At 39.5% G+C, this 26953-nt stretch overlaps 4 protein-coding genes across 6 annotated transcripts in view; 2 read left to right on the top strand and 2 right to left on the bottom strand.

Annotated features, from left to right (window-relative positions):
- The window catches only part of LOC118429432 (tubulin-specific chaperone D-like), a 140749-nt gene extending 127770 nt beyond the window's left edge, over window positions 1-12979 (bottom strand). The window contains exons 1-14 of the mRNA XM_035839919.1: window positions 12722-12979; window positions 10588-10638; window positions 10250-10347; window positions 9251-9352; window positions 8239-8385; window positions 7945-8000; window positions 7688-7770; window positions 6929-6978; window positions 6683-6728; window positions 5972-6104; window positions 5318-5457; window positions 5065-5125; window positions 4671-4745; window positions 3899-3993 (exon numbers count right to left, since the gene is read on the bottom strand). Coding sequence (XP_035695812.1) covers window positions 3899-3993; window positions 4671-4745; window positions 5065-5125; window positions 5318-5457; window positions 5972-6104; window positions 6683-6728; window positions 6929-6978; window positions 7688-7770; window positions 7945-8000; window positions 8239-8385; window positions 9251-9352; window positions 10250-10347; window positions 10588-10638; window positions 12722-12950 — 1366 coding nt within the window. The 5' untranslated portion in view covers window positions 12951-12979. The remainder of the gene's footprint in view (window positions 1-3898; window positions 3994-4670; window positions 4746-5064; window positions 5126-5317; window positions 5458-5971; window positions 6105-6682; window positions 6729-6928; window positions 6979-7687; window positions 7771-7944; window positions 8001-8238; window positions 8386-9250; window positions 9353-10249; window positions 10348-10587; window positions 10639-12721) is intronic.
- Window positions 12980-13360: 381 nt separating this feature from the next.
- LOC118429549 (phosphatidylinositol N-acetylglucosaminyltransferase subunit Q-like) lies at window positions 13361-20178 on the top strand. 3 transcript variants are annotated; one of them, XM_035840072.1, is made up of 11 exons: window positions 13361-13476; window positions 13805-14465; window positions 14844-14939; window positions 15213-15339; window positions 15757-15883; window positions 16572-16725; window positions 17130-17241; window positions 17837-17917; window positions 18141-18255; window positions 18584-18645; window positions 19060-20178. In XM_035840072.1, the coding sequence occupies exons 1-11, from the start codon at window positions 13389-13391 to the stop codon at window positions 19201-19203; spliced, it is 1767 nt and encodes a 588-aa protein (XP_035695965.1). In that variant the 5' UTR covers window positions 13361-13388; the 3' UTR covers window positions 19204-20178. The 3 variants fall into 3 exon arrangements, with proteins under 3 accessions (XP_035695965.1, XP_035695964.1, XP_035695966.1); XM_035840071.1 differs by having other exon boundaries at window positions 14844-14996; XM_035840073.1 differs by having other exon boundaries at window positions 13399-13445; window positions 14844-14996.
- Window positions 19995-22909, bottom strand: LOC118429431 (leucine-rich repeat-containing protein 15-like). The gene is made up of 4 exons (XM_035839918.1): window positions 22893-22909; window positions 21240-22508; window positions 20735-20832; window positions 19995-20011 (listed from the first exon to the last, which is right to left on the bottom strand). The coding sequence occupies exons 1-4, from the start codon at window positions 22907-22909 to the stop codon at window positions 19995-19997; spliced, it is 1401 nt and encodes a 466-aa protein (XP_035695811.1).
- A 2282-nt stretch (window positions 22910-25191) lies between these two features.
- The window catches only part of LOC118429159 (glutathione hydrolase-like YwrD proenzyme), an 82987-nt gene continuing 81225 nt past the window's right edge, over window positions 25192-26953 (top strand). The window contains exon 1 of the mRNA XM_035839583.1: window positions 25192-25637. The gene's annotated coding sequence lies outside the window, so the exon portion shown is untranslated. The remainder of the gene's footprint in view (window positions 25638-26953) is intronic.

The following is a 26953-nucleotide window of genomic DNA, read 5'->3' as shown; positions in this document are numbered from 1 at the left end:
GACAGTTGACAATGCCCACAAACTCACATCCATTAGTCAGCCTCTAGAGGACCTAGCACTTTTCACTGCTAAGATGGTTGGTCCACAAGGTAAGCCATTGCGGCCTCCCCCACCTCTGATTAAAATGAAACAAACCTAAAAATATTATAGCTCATGTATTCATGGAAACATAAGTTTGAAACCTTTTTTTTCTCTTTTTTTTTTTTTTACTTTTCAAGCTACCTCAGTGTCTGCGACAGATGTTATTATGAATATTGGCAACTAGCAAGTATGCAGGTTTCACTTTTAATTCCTGAAATATACAGGATTTGTTATGGTATGCTTTGATTTTGCTCACATGGTAAAAGGTAGGTGCAAAAGTTTGTATGATTAGTCTGCAAGTACACTAGATGTTAAAAAATGAGGCGTTCAACTTTTAAGTCAAGCTTCATTGTGGTGAGGAGATTTTGTTGTGTAGGGTACAATGTAGTTCCATGAAGAATAATTAGTACTCTCACCTCTCAAATAGAAGTACCCCCTGGAATAAAAGTACCCCCCGGACAAATCTTCAAAATCTAATAAAAGTACCCCCTGGAATAAAAGTACCCCCCGGAAAATTACCAAATTGACATGTAAACTGTGCCCATGCTACTTCAGTCCGACTCCAAGAGAAGATGATAAGCAGGTAGGCTCTTTTTATTTATTTATGCCTCAGTACCATATCAGTTATTTTTTTATTTTTTATTTTTTATTACCATATCAGTTAATTGTATAAATAATGAACAGAATAATTCCCATGTTATTGCCCATATTTTCTTTAACTGAGTGTCACACCATCAACAAAGATTAAAATAAAAGTAAAAAAATGACTGAAAATAAAAATTGAAGAAATAAAAAAAGAAGTTTATTTTATAATCATTGTTACAAAATAACATTTTGAAGAAACATTCCAACTTAGAATACCTTATTCACCACTTGTGCTATTTTCAATGTTGCAGAAACCAAGGTCATAGACACTGCCCCCTATCGAGAAATACCGGTACTGCAGAAAATATATGATTCTCTCGCGCATTACCGCGAGATTCGGCGTGAGTTGATGAATCCAACATGGCGGATCTTTTCGAGCCGATTGAACGCTATGCTTTGTTTTGGAATGATTTTTTCGTTGCTGGAACATTAAAACAAGTTGACTACGGGTGAAAAATAGTGGAAAAGTATTGGTAACTTTTTAATTTGTTTGGTTGGTGGTTAATTTCTGTGTTTTGATAGAGAATTTACGGAAGTAAGCGACTGTGTGTGTAGCATGTGACCTCGATGTTTTCGTCTTTGTTCAGCGCAACATTTCAAGATTTTTGGAAGGTTAAAGATGGTCTAAAACGAAAAGGATATATTTTTTTACGAGTCCAGTACCGAATCACTTGTGTTCCGCTATTTTTGGACCTGAACCGAAACGTTTTTGCAAGTCCAGAACTGGTCCTGCGTACCGGTACGCATCCCTAGTTATGTTTGGGTCATAGCGCTAGCGGCAGGGAAATCCGCGATGCCTCGTCCGAAAAATAGTGAATATTAAGCAAAAGTACAGCGGAAGAATGGGCAGAAAATACCAAACTTTCAATATTTTTGGGGTCCCTGGTTAGTACAGAAAGCCCCAATTTGAAAAAAAAAATAAACGTACCGTCTAAAATAAGGACGTACCGGGTGGATTTTGAGGCGGAAAAAAATAAACGTACCGGTACGTTTATTTGAGAGGTGAGAGTAATAGTAAAGGGTTTAGTAACAGATGTAGACAACATTGCGCTTTCACAGATCAACAAAGTGCTGGCATCACAAAAAGACATACAGAGTCATGCATATCATGATTAAGTACATGTCATATATTTGTCAACATTTCAATGTTTTCAATCAACCTGTACATGTATGTGTACCACAATACTATAAACTGGATATGCACTCATGCCACAATGTATGTCCCCCAAAGCTAAAAAAATTTAGGTCAAATTGAATGCGTGCATCTAATTTTTGACTGTCAGTGCACTAGGGTCAGAAAAAACATTATTTTGTTGTATTACTTGTTAAAAAGTTTTGAAGTTAGCTACACGTATAGAATAGAAGTTTCAAGTCTTGAAGAGATGCTTCTTATTGAATTCTTATTTTGTTTTTATTAATGTTCAGGTTAGGTGCCTGAAAATCTAGTTTTAAGCTCTGAGTCACACAAGCAGTTTTGTGGTCTGCAAAAGTGCAAGCCTGTGAGTTTATAAAATGCTGGTACATGTATACAGCCATGTACATCTTTGTACTTTATTTATAAGGGTCTCTGATTCTGTGTTTCTAAAGAGCCATGCAAACAAGAAAACAGGACATGTGTGAACTGAAAAGATCTCCTATTCTTAAAGGGGAAAGTTCAGTGTATGTATTTACCAGCTACACTTTCATTCTTAAGTGTATTAGTTACTTTGACAATAACTTATACATGTATCATTAGACAACTACTAGATAACGGGAAAATAAAAGACAAAATGTTCTTATCATTATAGAGTTACACTGCACATGTATGTTGATGTCATATTAATTTAAGCCATGTATGTATTAATTTATATTTTTCTTATTTTGACTTGAAAACAGGGTAACATCAGGGATAGAGCCATAAGCAATTTAGGTTACAACTCTTAGTATTAAACGGTCACTCAGGAATTCATTATCAAAATGCTTTAATATGTTTTATCAGCTTTTATCAATGCCAAATATCAAGTTATATGGTGTAATCTATTAACAGTTATCTGAGGGTATTATCTCAGGGTTGACTTTGATAATATATTATCTCAGGGATTTATAATAATATATTATCTCAGGGATTGATAATAATTAGGGATATTAATCTGGTGTGGAAAAACTAATTCATTGGAGTCACAAAAGGGCAGAAGAGCAAACTGTTCTGAAGACTAAGAACTATATTATAGTCACATAAATGTATTAAGATACGGGTATCAATAAACTTTCAAAAATGACAATTTCTGGACTTGTATTTATTTCTAGATTCCATGTGCCTCACTTTCTCATATTACATAATGCAGAAAATGGAAAGCCAGTGCCACACTGTCAACAGTCCTTGACTGAGTTTGTAGATTGTCAAAAGATCAGCAAATTTCAAAATTGACAGTATGTTCTGCCTGTAAATCTAACTGCAAACATTCAATCTTTAATCAAAAATTGCACAATGATCGAGAGTTGCTACCAAAAATATACCATAAAGCTTGCACACTTACTGGACAAATTATTTCCCTGCTGTACATACATTGTATGTTACAGCATCTTGAACATGAAAACTCAAACACACACTTTTTTCCCTAGTGATAACAAGAATGACAATCGATAACAAGAATGACCTGCAAAATTAGGCTAATGAAATGGAAACTAAATACAATATAAGAATATCAAACAAATCTTACCTCCAAAACTTTGTCTTGCCATCTCTGGACATCATACAAAGTCTTTCTCTTAAGTTCAACTGCAGCAGCTTTTGTTGTTGACCTCCAACATTAGTTCTGTCCTTTACAGCTAAGATTTCTTTTGAAATTCTTGCTTCTTGGGTTGTGTGGAGGACTAGTACTGCATCTGCTGGACTGATGGCTCCCTCCAGGGGGAAGCAGTCGTCCACAGTTCTTGAACATCCATGTTGATAGTCAACTCCTGACCTATTTGTTCCTGTTAGGACTTCAATCAACATTTACAAACAAACAAAAATGATCCCATGGTCCATTTTGGTTAACCTATCATAGGCTGTTGTGAGCATGACAGATATTCGAAAGATTTTTTGGGGGTCTTTTTTTCTTTGCTTAAGTTCTGAATGACTGCACTTATCCACAGTGCTAACAACAGCCCATGTCTGGAGTGTGTAAGGTGCGTGCGCTTCTCATCGTACCTTTTGGTAATCTTGACGGCAGCAGGAGACCGCGTCGTCCCAGTTCTGCGAGAGCCAGGCAGCCGCCATGCCACGCCTCATCAGCCTCCTGAAGACTGTTAGAACAGTTGAAAATTCAAAAGTTCAAATACAACAATTTTTACTCTCTTTCAGATGAACTTAAAGTGCAAGACATTTCCAGCTAACAGTGCAATGTGGCTTTGCTATACATGTAGCATACTTCAAAATTCACATACACCATACTGTTCTTGAAAAGTATGTTGGGTTCTATTACCCGCAGATAGTTTGAACCTTAAAGCTACATGCATAATAGTACCTGTAGCTCCCACATACACTGGGTAATGGGATTTAAGACAACAATACCAAATTACAGATGCAACCCATCAAAACATGTTTTAGCTAGGACTCAGATCCTTAGAAAGAAGACTGTCCCCAAATCACAGATCCATGGAATGAAAAGGACAATCAGTGAGATTACATTACTGCTTGCACCACAGACATTTTAGGTATATAATGCTATGGAATATCTTGTACAAGTTGCCTATCAATAGCACAGATTGATACCTGGTTTTAGGCCAAACAATATAATTTGCTGCTTCTTGGACCTAAAATGTTCCTATTGCTAATTTACTTTAAGGCGCCAGGAACGGAGACTGGCCAAATCTTACTACAATTTCGTGTGCTCCGATACAAGTTCATGTGCTCCAAACATACAAAACCAAATCTTTTCTATCAAGCCATATTTTACAAAGAGAGTTTAAAAAGAAATTACCTGAAGCAGTCCAACACCTCCTCCACCACTTGATCAGCCAGTTCTCTTGGAAGCCGGCATGTCACGCGGCCAACCCTAGTACCAAACACAAATTAAATAGCCGTCAGTATGATGTACCTGACAGGTACTTTCTTGTTTGTATTGCCTAACTTGAGCAAGTTGGACTCTTTACTCTAACTCCAGAGGTAAGCTTACCCATACTCTAGACAAATCATGCTACTTAATCTATGCAAATAAGATCAATTGGTAAAAAAACATCTTTCCATGGGGCAAACATGCTCTTTTGTTAAATATAAACTTGTAAAAAAATAATTATGCTATCATTGAATAGCTTCTATTGTTATGACATTTATGACATTGCACATTAATTTTGTATTACTCTTAACCAACTCACCCTTTTGCAGCAGACCAGCGCACAATTGTGTCTCTGTCCTTTAAGCCCCTGAGTACTTGTTCTGTAGGGAGAAAACATATTTGATATTTTAGTTTCATGGAAAGGAAAACCAAGAAAGAAAGACAGAGAGGAGACTAGAGGAGAGTAAAGGAAAACAAAAGTCTTAACAATAAAATAATAAAATAAAATTATTACACACAACCATACAGACTAAAGACTACAATACCATAAAAAGAGAATGAAGATAAAATACCTATGACTTCTTCAATCTCATCAGGCACATCATAGTCATCCTCATCTTCTTCATCCTTCATGGCAACCGTTTCCTTAGCAACAGGGCCCTGCCCGCCAACCTGCAGGTTTTCTGCCAAGGACCTGCTACCTCGTTGGTACCTAATAAAGGAAGAGCTTGTGTTATGGCGTGTTTTATTACCTGACTTCTCTTCTTCACAAGTTCCCAAGAAAAGTCCTTGTCTTCTAGTACATGTAGATGTATGTACACAATAGTAACAAGGGATATAGGATACAGTGCTCAAAATACTTTTTCAGCCAGGTTGCCCAGGCGACAAACTGAGTCAAATGCCATGTTGTGCCATCAACATTTCAGGTTGCCCCACTTCCAAGATAGTACTGGGGGTATTACTTTCTTCAAATAAGCTACTTATCCATATCTTTTCTTGTTGCCAGTTACATATTCATGACTTTTATCTTATCAAGAAATAATACAAATCTGAAGCTTATGCACAGGATACAGACTGAGTAAATCTAAAATTCTATACTGACTAAACAATATACGATACCAATAATCTTTCTACAATCAGGTGGGGCTAAACGCGAGTGCCATTATTTTTTCTACTTATAAAGCAATCACAGAAAAACGAAAAGGACTAAGGAGAAAGGTACTTACCTCCAGGAAGCCAGTCTTGTCTTGAGGAACGTGAGCCCGATCCTCTGAACCAACTTGATGGCCAGTTTACGCAGCAGAGTGTTCTTACTGGTCTCCATTTTCAGTGACACCAATGTCTTAAGAACCACAGGTGCTGTGAGAATGGCAAGAACACCATAAGTAAACATATTCACAAGTAACTTTCAGATTTCCACCAAACCACAAACATGACTTTTGTATACATGTATGTAAATCTTTTTAAAAGAATTCTTGCTGACACCAGTAAATTGTAGGTTAAATGTGGTCCAGGTACAGAGATGTAGGTAGGTACAAGTACAGGTATAGGATACAATTGTCCAAAATAAGCATGTACCAGGAAGAATGTAAGGTCCATACATTTATTGGAGAGATGGGAGGAACTGGAAGTATGTGAATGGGAGGCGTGTCTAATGTTTGTTTTTTTCAAACTGAGAAAAATAAGAGCAACCATTACGAGATGCAACAAATGAATTTGGGGTTGCTTTATATTTATTATAACTCTTGAAACAAAATTTGTATATGGAGGCAATGGTCCATAAAACTGCAACACAGCAATGCGCTTCTGTGACATGCAGTTGCATCATCACACAATAGATGGCGCTTCTAAACACTACTACTATACGTGTATTCTAAATCATTAGTAAATGGTATATGAGGAGTTCACATCAGAGGAAAATAAAGGTAGTACCTTACCAAATGTAAGGAGATCCTCCCTTTTACCGTGTTTGAACAACAGTGACTGGAAAAAATTCAGAAGCACAATTTTTTATTCTAATTTCAAATTTAAATTTAATTACCATTATTTGACAAAGCACTCAGGCATTACACAAAGGTTTTCTTCATTCTAAAAAAATAATAACATTTCAAAGAATTTACTATCACAGCTGACATGCATTTAGCCAATTGTTATTGACCTTCAACCTTAGAACTATGACCTACCAAAGTTTGAAGTATACCGTTCATCTTGTCCATGGCACGTACGTTGGTTGCTGCAGAAAGACACAGACATTGTTAGAACTTAACACAACTTATTACACTCCAGGAGGCATTTTCTAAAATCTAACTTTCATGTACCATGATACATGAGACCCTCCTCTATAATTGGAGGACTATTCACATTTCTATAAAACAATTACAATGCCTTGGGGAATGTGGCATCAAAATGATGGCAGGTGATTACATTATATACTGGTTTGGTTTGGTTTAATTTGGATCTCCAATAGTGACTAATACGTCGCTATTCTTCCTGTTTGGGTGAATGCTATAATCACTGTTGGGCTGATACAGGACGGATGTTCGCCAGTCTTCCATTGCATACCAGAAGGATTTGTACCATCGCAAACAGAGCATGCCCCTAATCTTTTTGACAGGTGTGATGGGTTCTTTAACATGCATTGGGGGGGGGGTGTTCTCCCGAAACATGGGACCTCCATTTAACGTCCTATCCGAGGAATGTCCCTATAGCAGAAGGTACTACTCATTTTCACCTGAGTGAAGTGAGGAAAGTCATGTAAAGAGCCTTTCTCAATGACACATTAGATCAGCGACACAACAGGTTTCAAACCCAGGACCTCTTAGGCCTGACTCAAAAGCACTGCCAATTGTACTACACGATCTCACTGGTTGTGTATGTGTAAAGAACTTATCCATGCTTCAAACTCCTTAGACCAGTATGAGCCAGGAATTGTAGAAACTCACGGTTAGCCTGAGTGAGGGTCACCAGGGCCCAGTCCAGGAAGGCAGGGAGGTGCTGCTTCTGGACATCTGGACGGGTCAAAAACCTGAAATAACAAAATATATTCAATTAAAATGCCGAATAATTGCCAAAGCTACAGACATAAGAAAGTGACAACAGAAAAGATGGATTTCTCTTTTTAGTTTCGAGTGAGAGGTAAACAAGACCATTATGACACGGGTAATGATACAATGATAAACACCAGTGCTCGTAAACTTACTTGGATATAAGGAATGCAGCAGCTTCTCTTGCTGTATCAAACACACCTATGTAGATCTGAAACAGAATAAGGTAAAAAAACCTTTTATCTTCAATTTACTCACTTTCATGTGTATTGTGTATGTGTATTGAAGAAAAGATAAAGGTAAACAAATACACAACACAACACTATCGTCATACATGTACCTCCATTCTATTGAGAAAGTTGTATACTAGCATAAGGTACTGGTAAAAAATTTGCAGTCTTCCATATTATAGTGATTCATATCTAAGTTAAAAGTTAAAAGCAACTGACCTTTGCAACGTCCAAGATCCGATCCATGATGGGTTTGCGGTATTCCCCGGACTCCATGCGGATGTTACTGTCCAGGCGCGACATGTCAAACGGTATGAGTACGATGATGGACAGCCAGAGCAGGAGAATGTAACGGGTCTCCCAAGTCTGAAACGAAGCCGTGGGGTTATGTGAGTACATTAAAGTAGACATCAGCACTCTTCATTTTATTGGTTCAGCTTACATTAGTACATGCATTTATGCAGCCAAGGGTGCCAAATATTGAAATAAGTAAAGGTTACAAGTAGAGTTAGTCAGAATGGTTACAGGTGGTTTGGGGCCATTCTACACAGGGATGAACTCCCTGTCTTCTGGATTATAGGTGTAGTGGGTTCCTTGATGTGCTTTGATTTTCATGTAGCAGCAAGTGAATGTATAAATGAATTTGTTCATTTATTCATTCATTTGTTCATTCCTTTATTCATAAATGAATTTGTAGCAGAAATGTCACACTCCTGTTTGCATGTTCTACATATATATATATAAATAGTGTACATGGCTACACAAACTCAGACACGAACCCAGGGGACATTCTTCATAATCAATAATGATTATACGATGCTTTACAATACTATAGCAATCAAACCTAACCAGGGCTCGAAATTCATTTTTGGGATTAGGTGCACTGGTGCACCCAGCTTAAAAAATTGGGTGCATCAAAACATTTTTGGGTGCACCACTTAAATTTAAGTAATAACCTAATAATAAAACTTAGTTACAGGCTATCAAGTCCTTAAACAAGTACCATAACAAACATTTTCATTATCTTTCTAACACTTAGATGTCAAGAATATGATGTATACTAGTATACCTTGATATCTTTACATACATGTGTAAAAAAATAATTGGGTGCACAGCTCCAATTTTGGGTGCACCTGGGTGCACATGCACCCAGTATTTCGAGCCCTGCTAACATATACAACAGTATTTTCATGTACATCTTATACATGTACTCATATGCAACATAAAGCACCTCATGGTCTTCAGGGTTCTGATTGGTCAGCATCTCTAACACTGGTTCCAAATCAGCGACCTCGTGGGGTAACTGTCGCACAATCACCTTGTAACCCCTCATCTGGAAGAAAAAACAAAAACATAAACTGTGTGACTTCCCAATGGTTGATCACACCCAAATGATAAGTTTTCTTGCCAAGCCTTTTCAGCATACAGGGCCCATAAGGCTAAGCCATGATTTTGATCCCCTATGCTGTGATTGGATCCCCTATGCTGTGTTTCAACAAGCAAAGGAGACTTTTCTGTTGTTTTGTAACAAAGGTAAAAAAAGGGTTGGCTTTATTTCACTAATTTAGGCCCTCAAATTGCAGGAAATATTGTATCTGAGGGTTATACATTTTCAGGTGGAAAGATGCCCCCAGACCCTCTACAAATTGTTCACGCCTGCAAATTGCTTCCCAAGAGGATTTGCTGCACTAAAAAAGTAAGATGTTCCTATGCTGAGAAAAATCCTGGTGACTGAGAACACTGATAATGAATAGGAGAATCCCCATGGATGAATGAACTTCATAGCTGTAAGATTGTAAATGGTACAGTGTATAAGAATAAAAAGCTGCTACTACTTCCCCTTAACCCAAACAAGTCTTCAATGGAACACAGGCATACATTGTGGCATCATTTGGATGAAACAACAAGGCACCAGACACCCTTACACTGGGGAGCAGATCATCTGACAAGCATGAAATTCTGATTGACCAGGGATGCCACTAGGTCATTTGTGGTCACAGTCTTTTGCTGTGACCTCTCTGACAGTAATTTTGCTGCTCAGGATACCTTAGAATACACCATTTTAACTCAAAATTCTCCAAAACCATGGAAGGTGGATGCCCCCTAACCCCCTACAATAGTGGCCCAAATATCACTAATTACCACAACTCAAAAAGACATATGGACCCCCTACAGTAAAATCCTAGCTAAAAGCCTGATGGAACATCCTAGTTATGCCCCGCCCACTGACCTTTGTAACCAGGTACAGGAACTTGAAGGCCAGGTGCATGACCTTAGGTGGGTGGGTCGTATCCCTGGCCATCTTCAACAGCTGCTCCAAGATAGACTCTGTGGATGGGAGACAAGAATCAATGAAGACTTCATAACACTTATTAACAGCTACTGTAAATTTTCATATGTCTGAGTTTGTTTTATTTTGCAATTTTCCCTGTGGCCTCCCCACTGTAAAAGCATGACACCATGAATATGGACATTACGGTTATACTGTACTACTGAGAAATTGAAATAAAAATTTTTATCTTAGCCATTATTATGATAATTTTTCGTGGCTGCTGCTAAAATACTTACCAAGATAGGGGTCTATCAGATGTGGCTGTTCTTGATACTTGTCCACAATAACTGCAAAGAATAGTAGTGTAGAATAAGTTTTGATGGTTTGAAGTTTTCATTCTTGAGATAAGGACCCTGCAGTTTCCCATTTTCCCTGCAGTTTCCCATTGGATCACATGCATTACTGGGATATATTGTAATTGTGTAGTCCCTCTATCTGCAACATGTGACCGTTTACAATGCAGTTTCTTGAGTAACTGTTATTTGTGTACTAGTGACGGTGTCACCACTGTTCAACTGTAATGATAACACAAGGATGAATATGCTACTTCTTATAGCCTATGAGCAATAACATCATTCATAGATCAAACTGAACATGTGCAGGTCAAAGGTGAATGCCCCTAACTGATAAACAGTTTTGGCTGACTATGCTTAAATATACTCCAAGCATATATATGCGCCTCTCCGTTGGCTTGTATATTACAATGTCCTGGCTTTTTTTGTGTATGTCTCAGGGGCCTTCACCCATAACCTGAACATGAGCAGCTGGATCTCTAAGCTATTGCCATTCAATAAAACTCTGAACCATAATGACGTGTGATTCACACCTATGAAAAACATCCATTCAAGTTTAACCAAATGAGGTGTCAACCAAATTTACATGTGTATGAGAAGCCATATTTAACGTGTCTTTCAGTACAGCCGCTCAAAAGTATCGCTCTATCGTCTATGTTTAACAGTAGACAAAAGTTTGGTAAATGAATCTGTATCTGTATCTGTATCTATATAGCCGGTATAACCGCCCTTCGGCGTAACACACCAGCTTCGCAGGCACGCGGCGCGGCAGCAGCTGGTTATATTACACTGAACGACTCATCACACCTGACTTTTGCACATCTATATGCAAGTGTTCTCTGAAACTATCCAGAGAAGACGCCCCTACTGTGCTTGGTGATAACATATTCCACTCTACAATAGTTCTGGGGAAATAGGAATTTTTGAACACATCAATCCTAGGTTGGTAACTCTGGTACTTGAAAGCATGACTGTTTCTAGTTCGTTTTTGAGCTGGTGTTAGATACTTATCAGTCGGTACGTCCACCAGTTTATTGGTCATTTTGTACATCATACAAAGTCTGGACATTTTCCTCCTGTCTTCAAGTGATGTCCACTGCAGATCTGTTTTCATTTTGGTAACACTAGCATCTCTGCTGTAGTTGTTTGTACAGAATCTGGCAGCTTGGTTCTGTACCCTTTCCAGTTTATCTTTGTCTTTCTTTGTATACGGATCCCATACTGTTGCAGCATATTCAAGATTTGGTCTTACCAGTGACGTGTATGCAAGTGATTTTACCCTGGCTGGGCATGCCCACAAGTTGCGTTTGATTACTCCCAGTGTCTGTTTAGCCTTGGTTGTTATTTTGTTAACATGGACACCCCACTTCAGTCCAGTTGTTAATGTAACACCGAGGTATGGGTGGGTTTTTGTGGTTGCTAATGTCTGACCACAGAACTGGTAGGGGGATACATTTGGGGTTCGTTTGTTTGTTATGTGCATGATATAACATTTATCCGGATTGAACTGCATAAGCCATTTCCTTTGCCACTCTTCCAGGGTGTTCAGATCTTTCTGGAGAAGTAGTGAATCTTCCTTTGTAGAGAGCTCTACATATAACAGGCAGTCATCTGCGAACAACCTCACACTTGAATCGAGCTGGTCTGGCAAGTCGTTTATGTACAAGAGGAAGAGCAATGGTCCTAGGACAGTTCCTTGCGGAACTCCAGACGCTACTTTAACTGGAGCTGAGGCCTTCCCTTCTACCACTACAGTTTGCTCTCTGTTCGTTAGGAAAGCCTTTAACCAATTAAGTGTGGTACCTTGAATTCCATAATGCTCTAGTTTTGATATCAGTCTGCTATGTGGGACTTTGTCAAAGGCTTTAGTAAAATCAAGAATTGCTAGATCCACTTGTCTTTTGTTGTTCAGTGCCCCAGCTATGTCGTGTACTGTTAAAATAAGCTGTGTTTCTGTGGATCGCTTTGCTCTGAAACCATGCTGGTAGTCCGTTAGTACATTGTGGCCTTCTAAGTGTTTCATTATATGGCTATGGATAATGTGTTCAAGTAGTTTACAGGAAATACAGGTACTAACATGTAAACCGCTCCAACGCCATCTCCATGGGAATGAGGTCCCCGGCGACATTTGGGATGGAGTTTATCAGCCCCACGATTTCTTCAGCCTCTTCAAAGTACTCCAGACTGCTCCCCTTGACGACAGCATCGCCTGCATCTCCATGGGAAGCCTCGGCGTACTCGTGCAAGCCAAGAGCTGGAGAAATTTTCTTATCCTGCTCCGTGCGTTTCGACAAATCAGCCGCCATTTTCGTAGGAATGTTCCACTGTGAATCAAGGTAAGTCAAACCCAACCGTGGTCTAAATCATTAAAGGTCTTATGAGCATTCAGGAGCAAATGTTTTCTTTTCATTGATAATCATGAAATATATAAGATATATGGAATAAATTTGTTTATGATATTTGATGATTTTTTAGAAACTCCTTTTATTATTCTGAATTTGCTTAGATTCGACACCCCTATACAAACTCAGCTGAATGGCATGATCAAAATGAGTCAATCCCAAAAATAAAAGTGATGAACACCTCATCATTGTAACGTTGATATCTTGTTAATCTGGAATATTAACATCAACCAAATATCTTTTATTGTCTGGATAAGTATATTTTCAGGTCACACGATTGGTTGTTTTATATTAAAATACATCTTGCGCTTGTAAACCCCTTCGTAGAAATGGTTCGTTCCAATGAGCCAGTCGATTTCGTCAACAGACATCACTTCGCTGCACATGACATGTGACAAGGTTGTTAAACTTGGTATTTTTTCGCCAGCAGGTATTCAACGTCATTCAAGACATTTTCGATGCTGCTGTTACTTATTCTAGCGCATTAAGGTTGTTTTATTGCATATGTCGCTATGTCAGTTAAACTGTAATGCAGGCAACCAAGGCAACAAACCAACCAAACTTTTGCCCTCCCCCCCACACATGTTTATTACTCACATGCAAGTTTTACCTCCTTGCCACATGTGTAACAGTGGGGTTCAAGCGCCGCCAAACTGACCATACCAATGGGTCTGACCCTTTTGGCGTAGTGGTTAGCAGCGTTGGGTACCTGCGAACAAATTATGTTTCTCCTGATTCTGATGTTCTTTCTCATACAGGCCCGACTCAAAACATGAAGGTGTTCATACCACGCTGCTGCCTTAATGCTGATAGTGGTTGGCTGGTCGGCTGGCAAGATGAAGACTTGAAGATTGTCTGCATCTTCTCAGTGTTACATCCTACGTCCGGTTTGAAAATATCCGATGCACGAAATTTACTCCAGTCTGAATCAGAGAGAGGAGCGTACAAGCTCGGAATACTCGGCAAATGGGTTAATACTACGGAGAATCCTGTTCAGGAGGTTCCAAGTAATTCTGTATCCAATCTCTTACAAGATTGTTGGGTTGAACTGATAAAAGATGATACCGACATACCCCATGTGGACCCACAAGGCAACTGGAACAACCACGTGACTCAAAATGACCCTCGAATACTGATCGTCTACGACCAAGCGCACATTTTGAAGTCAGCCTTCCAAGTGGTTGACTTAATTAACACTGCCAACCAATCAGATTTCGATGTGGCATTTTCAGCCCTAAGATGTCACAGATGTTTCTTTGAAGAGCAGTCAGGACTGCAACTGACACATAGTAAGTCAGCCAACAACAAACGTGCCAGTGTGACATCACGTATTCTCGCACCAATATGGACTTTACTCTGTCTCATACAACTCGCTGCAAGAACAATTGTAAAAATATGCAGGAGCAGCTGTCTTTCCAGGTGATTTGTTAACAATCTTGCTGGTCTCCTTAATTGCTTCAGCATTAGAAACATTCAGGTAGTTAGGAAAATGTAGACAGCATAGAAAAACAGAAGCCATTTTTAATTTCATGCACCATTTCACTGTTACTGATGATGACTGTGTTATGGAGCATGTATATGGTATCTGCTCTATTTCTTTTTCTTACATATTTTTTTTACCAAGGAGGTTAAACTTTAACCTCCTTGTTTTTACAAAGCACCATATGCTTACTTTAGAGGCAACTGATTTGTCCTTTATAATACATTTGGTTTGTGTGTTGTTTGTCATCTACTGTAAGGTGAATCTTGTTAAGTGTCTACCATGTTAAATGTGATCCTGTTTCATCTGAATTACAGAATTTATCAGAATGAAGTCTTCTGCTCAGTGGTGCAGTACCCTACAGTGGGAAGCCAGGTGGCGCTTCGGCTTGGACACCTCAGTACTGTCATCAGGTATGGAGAGACTAGTGTAGGCACGAAAGGGTCCAACCACAACAGCCAGCATTACAGGTTAATGTTTTTTTTGTTTAATTTATGAACATTGACTATATTACATTGAAGTACTACTATAGCTGTATAGTGTCATAGTGTTTCATACTAATCTTGTAATCTGGGTAAAATGTATCATCCAGCGTTATATCTATGTAGTCTTGTATTATATACAATGACATTTACCACAGATGAATTATGAATGTTGAATTGAAATCCCCATATATGGTCATATAGAGGACGTGTATGTGACCTTGCCCTGTCCTTGGTGCTGGACGTCTTGCTGGGTGTTGCAGTCTTCCTCTTCCTCTCAAAGGGAAACTACACCAAGACACTGGCAACCAACCTCATCCCTTTTGCAGATGTAAGTTGTTTCATATTGTTTGGTTGTACATGTATATTTGATCTTAAACTCTCAAAAATATATACAAAATAAATGTACCTGTATAATGTAGGCAAAACCATTTTTCCAATATCACATAAAGCTGGTGTGTTACCCCAAAGGGTACCTATACTGGCTATAGAGATACAATGCAACAGTGCAAAGTGTAATACATCTATGCTGTCTATGTTTTGATAGGCAGTAGTAGAAGACATTCTAAATGTCATGTTCTTTTCAATTATATATTATACCTATGGTACAAAAGTAGAACATTGCCTGATTATGGTCAACAAAGATTTGCATCCTATAGAAGACACTCTATAGGTGACTATCATTGTTCTTATCTAATTTTTATTACAAGTATTACATGTGAAATTAGAATGATCATATTTGCCACAGTACGTAGCGTCAGAGTTACAAGCCCTGCTACACTGGCTGATGGGTGCCCCTGCTGGTCTGAAACTCAACCGACCATTGGACGAGTTCCTGGGACGTTTCTTCCTGTACCACATCCAGCTTTGGATAGGTCAGTCTCTTTTGAATTACACACTGGGTCACAACAATTTACTTCCTTTGTTTTGACACATTTTGAGCTTCATGTCTACATTTTGGGTCTCTACATTTCCAGTTAACATTTTCAATGCTCCTAGAGTCTTTTGTCCGATATTTAAGGTTTGGCATCCACAGGGCTGTCACTCCACACACTAGATAATTTTTTTTTACGCATTTGTAGGGTTTATGTAACATTAGTTGACTTTCTATTAGTTTTAGGGTATCTGTGAAATACAGTAACTGTAAATCTTACATTTTGGTGGAGAGTTGGTGGGGACCTCTTTTCGCAGGCAAAAGAGAAAAATTATTTGGTGGGTCGACTATTCTCTCAACCCAGCCAGGGGCTGCATTGCAAGGAGCTTACAATATTTGGGGCTAAAGCAGTTTTGACTGTTGAAACAATGCTCAAATGCAGTAACTGTACCGTAGCAACACCATAAAAATGAATATTTGCGGTGTCACAATTTTGCATTTCATGAATCTTCAAGATGGCTTCACTAGTATTGGCTTGCCACAGTTAGAGAGGTACTGCAAAAATAAAACCACTGCAAAGGTTTCAAAATATGCAGTAATTTTTGAAATCTCACACTGGATACATTTAACTCTCATACTGTCCTCAACACCTTGGTAATAAGACTAATGCCTTCTACATTTTCTTTAAGGTTACCTGTACATTCTACGACCCTACCTGGAGCTGATCACCTGGTGTATTGGTCTATCAGGCTGTCTGGGCATGTCTGTATTGTTGGCCCTGGCATCAGACACTCTGTCCATGTTGACGTTTCATATCTACTGCTTCTATGTATATGCAGCGAGGTAAGTTTGTATATAGTACCATGTTATCCATCTATGTTTTAATGTCACAATCTAAAGCAAATATATATATACCTGGCCAGTATTTCAGACATTGTCCTTGTGGCTCATTCAGGCCAAGGAAAGCACATGTAGCTGAGGAGTTGCCAACATGTTAGCCAAGTAAATTGGTGTTAGATTGTGTGGCAAGGTTTTTTTAGATTTACATGCATTGTTGCCTTGCTCCAGTATTTGGAAAATTCTTTTAAGATTACACACACAGAAAATGTGATGTACTAATAAACTACTATGTACTTCAAAGTCCCAAGCTAATAAGGAACATGTATCATTTAGAACTTTTTTGTGACCATGTATCATGCATATGGACACAAACTGTACAATGTTCTTCTCACATTGTCATCACCCAGGTTGTACAGGCTGCAGCTGTATGGACTCGGGTCTCTCTGGAGGCTGTTCACGGGGAAAAAATGGAACCCACTGAGACAGAGGGTGGACTCCTGTCAGTATAATGTAGATCAGGTTAGTGTGGCATGTTTCATTCACAGGGGTGGGGGTTGAAATGGAAATTCTATCTATGTCAGTGTAGAGATTTCAGTCTGACAGGGTCATCATATACTAGTAGGGAAGGTGATAGCAGTCAGAGTCTCTATCAACAGTGATCATGGTTGGTCCCCTTGGAAACTAACTTGTTAAAGTTAAAGGTGTTACCCACCAGTCTTCAGATGAAATTAATAAATCAGGATTTCTGCCAGTACATTCGCAAATTCTACCAATAGAATTACTGATTGGAGTCAGACAAATTTTACTGTGCATGTGGATAGTTGCTTAAAAGAATTTGATTTTAACTCTGATCCATGTCACTTAGAATGAATGTATTGACTTGATCCTCAGCATTTAGACATGGAAGACCACCTAACACATGTACAAGGATGGTCCTCAGATAACTTCAGAAATTCTTTACTTTTTACATTATGTTAAATTCAATCATTATCACGACATTGTGCATGAGTTTTGAATTTTTGTAACATATTAGAAATTTATTGAAGATCATTAGAGACAATAGTATATGACCCAGTGTGTGTGAGTACATGAATGTTTATGTCTGTTAACTTAGCTGTTCCTGGGAACCCTGCTGTTCACTATCCTGCTGTTCCTGCTTCCCACAACAGCATTGTACTATGTGGTCTTTACAGCTGTAAGTTTGTACATAATATAATTACTCTCTTTGTCATTGTTGATATAAAACTAATAATGGTTCTTCAAGAAGTTTGTTATGAATTCAGTATGATTTGGAAAAACAGTAGAGTAATGGAGTTGTATTACGAAATGAAATCAAAATATTTTTATGACACAATTTTTGGACAATAACTGTACAATAGAAAATAACTTGGACCGGGAACACTTTTGTGTACAAACAGTTCCGTATGGCAGTGCTGATTCTACAAGGAGTGTTGACGAAGGTGATCACAACTATCAGCAGCTTCCCTCTGTTCTCAGTCTTACTTCAGCTGTGCAATGGTGAAAGCATGGCAGGTAAGGTGCTTTATATTTTATTCATTCTTTTTAATAATTGGACTGGTGCACCTAACTTTAACAGTAAGGTGCACAAAGAAAAATTGTGGTGCACAACATAATGTTTGAAACAATGACAATGCCAAGAAAAAGAGAAGAGAGAACAGAAGAAAGGGCATATGAACATATAATTATTGCCCAAAATTGCATGTACAGGTGGATTTGGGAAGTTGAAACAATGTCGACATGACTGTATAAGGCCATCACAGCTTTTAGATTTGAAATACTGGGACACCTTTCATACTTATTTATTTGCATCTGCTAAACTGTTTAATATGTCTTGCTGCAGGTGGGATTACATTCCAGGTGCTGCCCCAGGTGGAAGACAGACCTCTGTGCTTGTCTGTGCAGGTATGTTTTCTGATTATAAACTTTAAAATTCAAAGCAAAATTTTCATAACCTTTTTTCTGTCCATATTTGCATTCTCTGGAAAACAGTTTTTAGTACCACCACAAATAATGATTGTTTCAAAAACCTGAAAAGAAATCCAAAGCTGTAAATATACACTCAGAGTGTGATGAATAGTGTGCTGAAAGTTCACTTGAAAACGCTGAAGATTTTAGGATTTACCGTGTTTCATTTTCATAAACCACCTTGCAATATACTTACAGCATGATTGAAATGATTTATGTTCTGTACATGTCTTCCATAATGTTACTACTATTCTTTAATGTGTGAACTGAAAGTCATTCACGATTTTTATTGTGCTGGGCAAAGTGCTACTAATCTTAAATGAATTGACAGTATTGTTGTCATGGTTACAGGTTGTTCCTGTTACCATGGCAACAGTGCTTGAGAGACACAGTCTGCAGCAGACTGGGCAGGAGGAACTGACGTCCTGGAGCATGCTGGGAAGGAAGCTGCTAACGGGAGATCTCATCTATCCTTGGGGGGGAAACAAACCATAAAGAGTGCCTCATTCAGCAAAGGGCCAGCATCGATTGACAGTGAATGAAAAGAACTCGCTAAGGACTGTAACTCAACTAGCAGCAGCCTCACAGTTTAGCTCCTGGTTCCAATGATTAAGGCAGTAATTGGGAGACCCTGGTTCAAAATCTCTTTTGGGGCTACACAGACTAAATTGGTTAGGAGGTACAAGGGGGGTCTTGTGTTCGAGGAGGTGCCTCCACCACATCAAAGGGAAAGGTCTAGAAACCCCTCCCTGTAAAATACCCTGTACTGTTACTGAAACAGCAAGGAAATGTGCTGTCCTGTGTGCCATTAGGCACAACAAGGGTCAGGACAAATAGCTTTTTCACAGAAAAGGGTGTACACATCAGGAAAGACACCAGAACCTTAGTACATTTGAAAACAATCTGTATTTTCTTTACTTCGTCTTGAGTACATGTATAATTCATCTATATTGTGCTAGCAGCCTAGGCCTACATGTATATTTCTTGGAAAAGTTATATTATTGCATATGTACAAGAAAACATTTGCAAAACTCTTGACCTAGTGAGAAAAAGATTCAACCTCTTCTCCAATTTATTTTGGTTCACCTCTCATAAGATGCATACCTTTGCAATTTACATTTATGTATATGCCTAGGAAGGATTTTTCTCATACTCTACCAATAGCAAGTTAGATTTATATGGAATTAAATTGCATTTGTGAATTATCAATGGCCTTGTGTCACAAGGCTGGGGTTGACCTTGAGCTTCTGGAATTCTGACCGGACAGTAACCAGTAAGACCTTTTCCTACATTCTCCTGTGAACTGTACAAGAGCATGGGACAAGAACATTATGTTAAAGTTTGTAGTCTTAGGATGGAAACATCTTGAACATTTTACAGAAATGATGAAAAGCGATATGGGTGCAAAACTTTCAAGATTGACTTGTAGAATAACCTGAAAATAAACGTTCACTACTGTCCTTGAAAAAAGAAATAAACCTTACTCACTTGTCACTTGGAAGAAAATATTCTATTGATCGTAGAGGGTATTTCCTTCTTCTCTTCCTCCTTTGTCTCAGGACCATAAAGAAGACAGCTGCCACAATCATCTGCACTGCAGCAATGCCCACACTGGTGCAACCGATGATAGATGTAAATACTGTGTGTGTGATAACAACTTTTCAATTTTGGGGTAACAACGTCACTGAGGCAGTGTTACCATGCATTCATAACAGTGACGAGGAATGCAAACTGAGATGATATAATACTTAACTCTATAAAGTGTTTTTCCAGGTCGTTTTTATGTTCTTGGGAAGAAAGACTTGACCCGGAAGATTGGCGTGATCACAGTGTAGGTAATAGAAAACGACCATCCTTTCATCTGATTCTGATTTGATTTATTTTTAGCAAAAACATTTGTGCCTAGGATAAAGAGGATTGTCGAGAGGACCTTACCTTTGCCACAGTATGAACCAGTCCACTCGACATTGCAAGCACAAGCACCCCTCGCACTTCCCGTGCTACACACGCCATGGCCGTGACAAACCTTGTCTGCCATAAACAATCTCAGAGCAGAACCTTTCATGTGGGGAGGAGAGCTGCATGTAGGTTCTCCGTATATCGAAGTGCGTAAACGTGCCGATGCTAGTAGACAATGTAAACGACAGTCACAGATGAATGGATTCCCAGCAATGGCAAGAGTCTTCAGGGAAAGACGTGTAATATCTGCGGGTAGAGTCTGCATACTGTTATTGGACAAGTCCAGTTGGGTTACACTGGTTAAATCAGAGAAAGCTGTGGCTGGAAAAATGTTTATGTGATTATCGGACAGGGCCAGTGTTTCAAGGATAGTTCCGTTTGAAAATATCTCCTCAGCCAGATTCTGTATATTGTTGTTTCTAAGATACAACCGTCTTAGGTTCCAAAGCCGTGAGAAGACTCCAGTGGGAAGACTTGAGATGTTATTGCTAGACAGGTCCAACTCTCCAAGGTTGAGATTTGAGAATATGCCATTTGGGAGATCGCCTATATTGTTTCTGGACAAATCCAACCGCCGCAGATAAAGGTGCGAGAACACTCCAGGAGTGAGACTAGAAATGTTATTATTGTACAAGCGAAGCTCCAGCAAAGTGGTTAGGTTTGAGAATACTTCAGCAGGGAGCTCAGAGATATGATTACCAGAGAGATCCAACCACCACAGACGGGTTAGATGTGTGAAATCTCTAGCGGGCAGAATCGAGATGTTATTATTGTACAAGCGAAGCTGTAGCAAGCTAGTCAGGTTTGAGAATACTCCACCCGGGAGATGAGATATACAATTACCAGATAGATCCAGCCACTTCAGACTGGTGAGATGTGAGAATACTCCAACGGACAGACTCGAGATGTTATTGTTTGCCATATAAAGATGTCCCAGACTGGCCAGATCTGAGAACATTCCATCCGGGAGATCAGCTATATGATTACCAGACAAATCTAGCCACCTGAGCCGGATGAGATGTGAGAACACTCCAGTTGGGAGACGGGAGATGCTATTGTTGTACAAGTCAATACGTTCCAAAGTAGTCAGATTGGAGAATACTTCACTTTGGAGATGAGCTATATGATTACCAGATAGATCCAAACACCACAAATGATTGAGATGCGAGAAAACTCCGGAGGGGAGACGCGAGATGTTATTGTTGGACAGATAAAGCAGTCCCAAACTTTTCAGATTTGAGAATACTTCATCCGGCAGATCAGCTATATAATTACCAGATAGATCCAAGAGCCACAGACGGGTGAGATGTGAGAACGTTCCATCCGACAGATCAGCTATATGATTAAGAGATAGATCCAGCCACCTCAAACGGGTTAGATGTGAGAATACTCTAGCGGTTAGACTCGAGATGTTGTTGTTGGAAAGGTAAAGCCGTATCAAACTAGTCAGATTTGAGAATATTCCATCCGGCAGATTAGCTACATGATTACCAGATAGATCCAAACTCCTCAGATGGGTGAGATTTGAGAAGACTCCGACAGGGAGAACGCGGATGCCGTTGTTTGTTAGCTTAAGCCCCCACTTGCTCAAACTGGTGAGTTGGGAGAAATCCGCATCAGACAGATTCTGTATGTTATTGTTGCCAAGATCGAGATACGTTGCACCAACTGGTATGTTGGCGGGAACATCTTCGAGCCCTGCTCCCGCACAGTCAACATATCGGCCAAAATACCAACAGTCACATTTTTTCGGGCAGGCGAAGGTAGCCGTGACGATACACAGGAGACTGAGGAGGACACTGACAACAGCTCGACACGTCGGCATGCTGCTACTGGTGCGCCTGTAGTTACAAAGAACAACGAATATGTCAATATTGAGCACAAGAGCTATATCTAACACTCTAAAATTCGTGACCATAGCCTGTTCAGAACATAAGATAGCCAAACCGGAAGTTGCGCTGCAGTACCAAGGGAAGCCGCTAGGAGGCCCCAAATCTAATATTTCCAGCTTTCATCACACCCCCACCAACGCACCAAGTATGAAACCAATCCATCCAGCTGTTCTTGAGGTATCTTGTTCACAGACAGACAGACACACACACACAAACGCTACTGAAAATATAACCTCCATGACATTTCATCGAGGTAACAACAAAGAGAAAGCTAAACGTTTGCAGGCTGATCAATTCTCGATTTTTGCTGTTGAACTGCATACACACCCACACCACAGCTGCTCTACCATGGCGCAACCGGAAACATAACCTTGGCGAAGGTAATGACACGTCAACAACCATATAGGATTTTAGAGAAACAGTAGAAAGACTCACTGAAGTATGAATAATCGACCTTTCTTGTCTGTCAGTGTCAGTCTTAGAACTTCTTTAAGTCTCGGGAGTCCCACTGACATTGTTCTTCACTGTTGTGTAATAGTGGTTGGACAAGGTGCATCTAATCATAGATGCGAGGTCATGGCTGTGTAAATGTAAGGTCAAGCTATTGTATTCGTTGCATTCAGGTCAATAACCTCTCATAATTACTGTGCCAACAAGGACAAGCTAATCTGTTGTTGTGTAGCAGTCAGAGAGAAAGAGCGCGCGAGCGAGAGTTAGAGAGAGTGACAAACAGAGAGCTTATATTCGAATTGAACAGAACGCTCTTTTGAACAGGATGCCTCGCAACTTTGGTAGGAACGCAGATCATGAAGTCAAATCAAGCTACTTCTAAAACGTACTAATTGTTATCATCTGATAAGGTGATCAGGACATACGAGGGGGGTTCAATAAGTTCTTGGCCTCACCAAGAAATAACAAGCACAACTCAGATTTTCAGGCACAACTTCATAGTATGAAGTCTTTTATCAATATCCTCCAAATTACAAATCATTGGAGTCATTACTTTCCAGGCATTCGTTTTTTCTAAATTAGAAGGTAAGTTGGGAGAAAAAGAAGGGTGAAGTGTGATCAGACAATTTGACCTCACGCCTCAGGTTGCAGATCAATTGTCCACCTTTTTTTTTCGTTATCCCTTACCTAACGTTACTGGGTGTCGCCTGCAACATGATGATCACAATAATTTGAATTTTGGTACACATTTATATAAGACTTTATACATGTACGTGGGGTTATCAATAAGTCCCCGACTTTACCGAGAAAAAATAAGCACAGCTCAGATTTCGAAGCATAGATGTCAAGTATAAAGTCTTATATAAATATGTACCAAAATTCAAATTAGTGTGATCATTACTTTGCAGGCGACACCCAGTAACGTTAGGTGAGGGAGAAGGAAAAAAACGTGGACAATTGACCTGACCTGAGTGTGTGGGTCAATTTGCGCTGCTGGAAGTTAGAAACCCAATTCTTTTTGCTTGAAATAGGAAGAGAATCATTATCAAACATTTTGACAACGTCTTTTGTTAATTTATGGCATGGGAAACTAGACCCACACATGTCTGATCACAATTCACACAACTTTTTTCTCGCCACTTACCTTCTAATTTAGGAAAAACGAATGCCTGGAAAGTAATGACTCCAATGATTTGAAATTTGGAGGATATTGATAAAAGACTTCATACTATGAAGTTGTGCCTGAAAATCTGAGTTGTGCTTGTTATTTCTTGGTGAGGCCAAGAACTTATTGAACCCCCCTCGTACCTCATTACCTGTCCTGGATACCTTCCTGCCTTCGGGATTCACTTACAGTGGCCTTAAAATGTTGTATTGTACTGACAGATTCGTGATGGCAGGTGGCAAATCCTTCAGGCGATTATCACAGTCGTGTTCCTTTTCCTTCTCAAAAATTGCTCAGATGATATGGATATAAAAAATAGGCACAATGAACTACCTTTAGTCAAGTAAAAGAGTACATTTTATTCATGATATTGTATTCCGGACAATTAGTAGACTACAGTATACAGTCAGAAAAAAGCTAATTATCGGCTATCTGACGATGAGACTACTGTTGTCAGTAGTACAGGGTCGCAAAGACAAACGCACAAAAAAGGATAGCAAACTAGGCGTGCTAGTGAGATTTGATCCAGTGGCTACATTATCACATTATACAGAAAAAGTGGGATCATTCATCTTCCACTGTCTCAGGAAAAGAAGTCGAACCCAACAAGATACAGTTTAGTGTTAGCTTTTAGACTAGAGTAGACATAATCCATATTGTTCTATACTGCTTGTTTGTACACTTTCATGCTGACTGCAATTAGCCTTCGGGCAAGAATTTGTAATAAACTATCATATATCATCAAGCCGTATATCAAGCAACTTTTTAAAACCAATTAGTTTTGATTTAATTGGGATATAAGTCTGAAACGTGCTATCTAATTGGCTATCATTAACATTTAAATGCGTGACCAATGGCAGACGTCGTTAATATTCAGAATGGCAAAGCTATTGGCGCTCCAAGTCGCTGATTGGCTGCCTTTTGATAACCAAGTTATCAAGCTGCACGTGTAGGAAGACGCATTGTCAATCACAGGTGCCTGTCAAGGATTTGGGTTGCGTTGTTTGTTTGTCGCCATATTTTTCGTCGTTTGGGGATTCTGCCCAAGATACGAGAGGCCAAGACAGCAACTACTGCGCGAAGTTGACAACACATATGAAGAAAACTGAATATCGCAACAAGAGATAACAGTCGATGTAGTAACCTTAGCAGGAATGCGAGAAAACCCGGGAGACGAAGCAAACAGAAGGATGTACATGGCATTTTCTACGTATGTAGAAGACACCAAAAGGTTTGCCAAGCAGGACTGAAAATCACTCCCAAACACGCCTAAACTAAGCACCAGCGTGCAAGCACCAGTGGGGACATCAAGTCAAAGAGCACCAAGCAGAAACACCATGGGCTCACGTCGAGCGGAGAATTAGACGTTAAACAAGGACCACAACAAGAACAAGGGATTCTGCGCGGGGATATTCTACGGAAGATTGTGGGATTGCTTGCCTGGTGGTTCACACATACCTAAGGTAGGTGGCTTCCTCGTTACAATTTGTTAAATACAGGTATGAATGGGCCGTTAACATTCATTGTTAATAACACATGCGCTACAAATAAACGCTAGCTACCTAACGCTAGTCCATGTTGATAGATGACATCCGCGCGCGCATGAAGTTTCGGCCGTTTCCAAGATTAAAAAAGTTTTCAGCCATGTAAATACTACATAGCAGCTTCAAAATAAGAATATACATGCCGTGGGTTGGCAAAAAATTCTCTGATTGATAGACTGTCAAATATTAGCTGAGAATTACGATCAAAATGGCGGACGTTTTCCGCGAATTCCGTTTTGTTGTTGTTGTTAATTGTGCGTGTGTTTTCCAGTTCATAAGTTGCGTTTAGGAACAATGTAAAAAGTTATGTAATGGTCTAGTCGATGTAGCCAAGTCACTTAAAAGGAAATATCCAGCCCGTTCTACAGGCAATATTTGTGGCACACCCTTCTAAACAGGGCGGCTTCACGGTTGAGATCTAGCGAGCTTTATTTGGTGCCCGTATATCACAGGCAGTTGATGGGTGGAAATGGACATAAAGATAACACGCATTGGCATAATACCGGCCGTAAGACTTATACCGGCCGATAAAAAATAATGGAATTTAAAGAGATCTACACATGCAACAATAGTTATTTCTGAGGTATGCACACTTCAGACATCCAGGTGTCCAATAAATCATTTACAAAGCATCGATTACAATGCATTCGAAGACAACAAGGCGAAAAGTTTTCAGTATCTTTTTCGGGACAGGCAGCTCGTCGTGGGACGAACACACCGTCACATTCATTGCCAGATTTGTAGATCATAATTACACATGCTCACGGCACAAGACGAACATGATTCAACAGCAATCGTGAATTTCTGTTGGTGACCTACAACTCATGTAAAAGTGTGAAGAACCGTTGCATAACAGCCCGGATCTACGGCTGAATGGGCAAAATTGAACGTACGCAGCCATTTTCCCGCCATTTTTATATCTACGCTAGCAGTAAAGTGTTACGTCACAGCGGTTGTGACGGACAGAAGTTAAATGGAAATTCTCGACAGTATACGTCCGTTTTCTCATGACATTTTGCATGCTCATGTAGGTTTATGTTTTATGTATTTTACTAACAGAAAAGGAAGGAACATGGAGGATGTATAAAGGTACATAGCGACAGTGAATTGTGCCGTGTTTCTTCCGGCCGGTATTTTGTACCCCCTCCCAACCACGCGCCCGTTCGCCGTGTAATTCCGCGGCGTGTTACAATTACGATATTACGCTTTTAGCAGGACAAGAGTGGCAGAAAAGT

The sequence above is a fragment of the Branchiostoma floridae genome, chromosome 13 (assembly GCF_000003815.2).
Source record: "Branchiostoma floridae strain S238N-H82 chromosome 13, Bfl_VNyyK, whole genome shotgun sequence".
NCBI lineage: Eukaryota > Metazoa > Chordata > Leptocardii > Amphioxiformes > Branchiostomatidae > Branchiostoma > Branchiostoma floridae.
Note: the sequence above shows the minus strand (reverse complement) of the source record. Positions and strands in the feature narration are given on the sequence as shown.